The sequence below is a fragment of the Aulonocara sp. 'chitande type north' Nkhata Bay genome, linkage group LG16, assembly GCF_057382095.1.
Source record: "Aulonocara sp. 'chitande type north' Nkhata Bay isolate Kocher_YH1m ecotype deep benthic linkage group LG16, A_spYH_male_GT1.1, whole genome shotgun sequence".
Classification (NCBI taxonomy): domain Eukaryota; kingdom Metazoa; phylum Chordata; class Actinopteri; order Cichliformes; family Cichlidae; genus Aulonocara; species Aulonocara sp. 'chitande type north' Nkhata Bay.
The window spans coordinates 15,236,429-15,239,070 of record NC_141359.1 but is presented as its reverse complement, the minus strand read 5'-3'; the positions used below and the strand labels follow the sequence as shown (position 1 = coordinate 15,239,070).

Genomic DNA, 2,642 nt, shown 5'->3' with positions numbered 1-2,642 from the left:
TGCCTGGGCATCCCTGGGCAGCAGTGGGAACAGCTGCAGGGTACACTCTTCTGGGGGCCAACGACACGCATCCACCATTCACTGGAAGACCTCAAGGAAAGCTTGGAGGAGCGGTGATGATGCTGGCGAAGAGCAAGACCAAGTGAGAAGATTCTCCAAGACTTTGGTCTGGGCCTTGGCCCGGTCCAGCTCTTGCAGGTGCACCTCTGCCTGCTCCAACTTTGCACAATTTGGTCAGTGAACATTTTATTTACACAGTGTTTTTTGAGCAACAGTGACACTGGGATGCTTTTCAGTTCCCTCTCTCAAGCTCAGCTGCTGGCCCATGCGCTCTATCTGCTCTCTGTTCCCTCCTCTGTCCTCCAGGTCTTGGCAGCTACTAATATAGGAGAAACATGATGGAAAATCTGAGTTACAGCTGCCCTTCAACCTCCACTAACACTGCCCCCTGAACCTGCTACTCCACTCTCCTGGTTTTGGTTTTGAACCACATATCAGAACCAGTGACTAGGTGCCAGTTTGAAGAGTTTTACATTCTACTTTCTCCTTGTGAAAGTTGGCTACTATGAGTGACATGCTTTTGCCTGTAGAAACCCTCATTTCCGAAATAACAGCAGTAAGGCAGAAGTCTAACATAGTAGAAATCCTATCAAGAGTGAAGCTGCTTCATATGTGTACAGCAGAATTTATGGTTCAGGTGGAGTGAAAATTAGTGTTATAAAGAATGAATGGGGTCCTTTGCAGCTACTGTCTTGTCCCTTGCAGAAATCGATTTATCCATATTTTTGGAATTCTCCATGTACCGTAGATGATGAAATATTGAAAGTTTTGCTTTTAACATTCATTCCGAACGTATTCTACAATGTGTAGATGCAGTTTTAGCAGACATTTTTACTTTTGAGAAACTCTGTCTCTATAAGTTGCTCCATTTATGCCCATGGTCGTGTTACCGACCTGTTGCCAATTAACATTACTGGTTGCAAAAATGTTCCTCCAGTTATTTGTATTTTAGTATCACTTATTTGAATTGAATTTAAAAAGAGCCAAAGGTTTTCTGAAAATTATTAATTTTCTCAATTTATTGTATTCTACAGTACTGTGAATATATTATGGCCTTCTCTTATATATAAATAACTGTTTTCTGTTTTTATCTGCATTTTGCACAGGACGCCAAGTTTTTCAGAAACGTGGTTGTGATTTCTTTTATGCAACACCTAATTAAGTTGAGCCCATCTGTTATACCTGGTTGTCCATCCAGTTGTGTCAGTGCTGATGCCAAAGATGTAGTTATTCTGTACTAAAATCATCGGATGGCTTTAGTGACATGATACAAGAATGGTAAAATTAATAATAATCAATGTAACACACAAACATTTAGTCAAAAGTTTTATTTATTTGTTCATTCTATATATATTTTTTTTTTACATGTCCATGATGCGCCTCATGCTCATGAACCTCATCCCGCTCATTCCCATGTCCCTGAAGCTCCTGTACTCTCCGGGCCTCATGTACATCATCCTGCCTCTGTAGTGGGGCTGCTCGTACATCAGCCAGTGGCCATCCATCACGTTGCAGGACATGCAGTCGGACATGCGGTAGCGGTCCATGATGCTGTCGCAGTCGTCCATCAGCTCGTACATCTGACCACCGAAGTTCTCCCTCTCATAGATCCTCATCCTGAACTGGCCTCTGTGCTGTAGGGGAAACAGTTCACAACAAAGAATCAGAAAACCCTTCTAGAATATCTGGAGGAAAATGATATCCACAGCACAGCTTTCCTACCATGGGGATCATACGGCAAGACCTGATGCAGTCCCTCATGCCCATCATGCTCATGTAGTCAGCGTACTCGCCCCTCCTCATGAAATACTGGTTTCCCATGAAGTTGGGGCGGTCATAGACCATGAAGCAGCCGCTCTCCACCCTGCAGGAGTGACACCTGCTCAGGTAGTTGGACATGTCAGAGCAGTCGCTCATGCACTCATAGGAGCGACCCTGGAAGTTCCTGTCCTCGTAGAAGATGATCTGAAAAACAGGGATACATTGGTTTGGAGTTAGATTCAGCAGACACACGTCAACAACCACGCTCAAAATAATACAAAATTCAGCCAATGATGACAGCAGTTAATGAGGTGAATACGCATACCCTGCCCATGGTCCCAGTTAGTTGCTTCACAGTGTGTTACTACTTCGTGAAACTGTGTGAGTGGTACACTGATGATGGTCCTGTTTTAACTGTTACTTTTATACCTGGCTGAACCCAAAGAATCTCTGGCTCCCATTGTGTAAAGCCCTGACTCATCAACATGGTATAGAGGCCTATAGAGTGCAGGACATTTGTTACATGTCCATGTGACTGGATCCCCTAGAAGACTTTAGAATGGATTTTTCCATAGGGAACTCAATACAATGAGCATTTTTTGGAGTTACAATACAGTGAAACAGACAATAGTCCCTTTTTTAGCCTTTCAAACCACACTGTATGGCCCTGTCATTTGTAAGTGGCTAATTTATAGAAATGAGTATCCTTTCGTGAGACCATGATAGTCTCACGAAAGGATACATTTTCAGTACTAAACATTGATGTCATTAACGAAAGCCCTTTATCTGCCTTAACCTAAAGGATTTCTTTAACGTTTAAG

General features: G+C 43.0%; 1 protein-coding gene across 1 annotated transcript; it reads right to left on the bottom strand.

Annotated features, from left to right (window-relative positions):
- Positions 1 to 1,373: 1,373 nt before the first annotated feature.
- LOC147311177 (gamma-crystallin M3-like) lies at positions 1,374 to 2,213 on the bottom strand. The gene is made up of 3 exons (XM_086265863.1): positions 2,147 to 2,213; positions 1,783 to 2,025; positions 1,374 to 1,694 (listed from the first exon to the last, which is right to left on the bottom strand). Exons 1-3 carry the CDS (start codon positions 2,153 to 2,155, stop codon positions 1,422 to 1,424), a joined length of 525 nt encoding a protein of 174 aa, XP_086121989.1. The 5' UTR covers positions 2,156 to 2,213; the 3' UTR covers positions 1,374 to 1,421.
- Between the last annotated feature and the right edge of the window lie 429 nt (positions 2,214 to 2,642).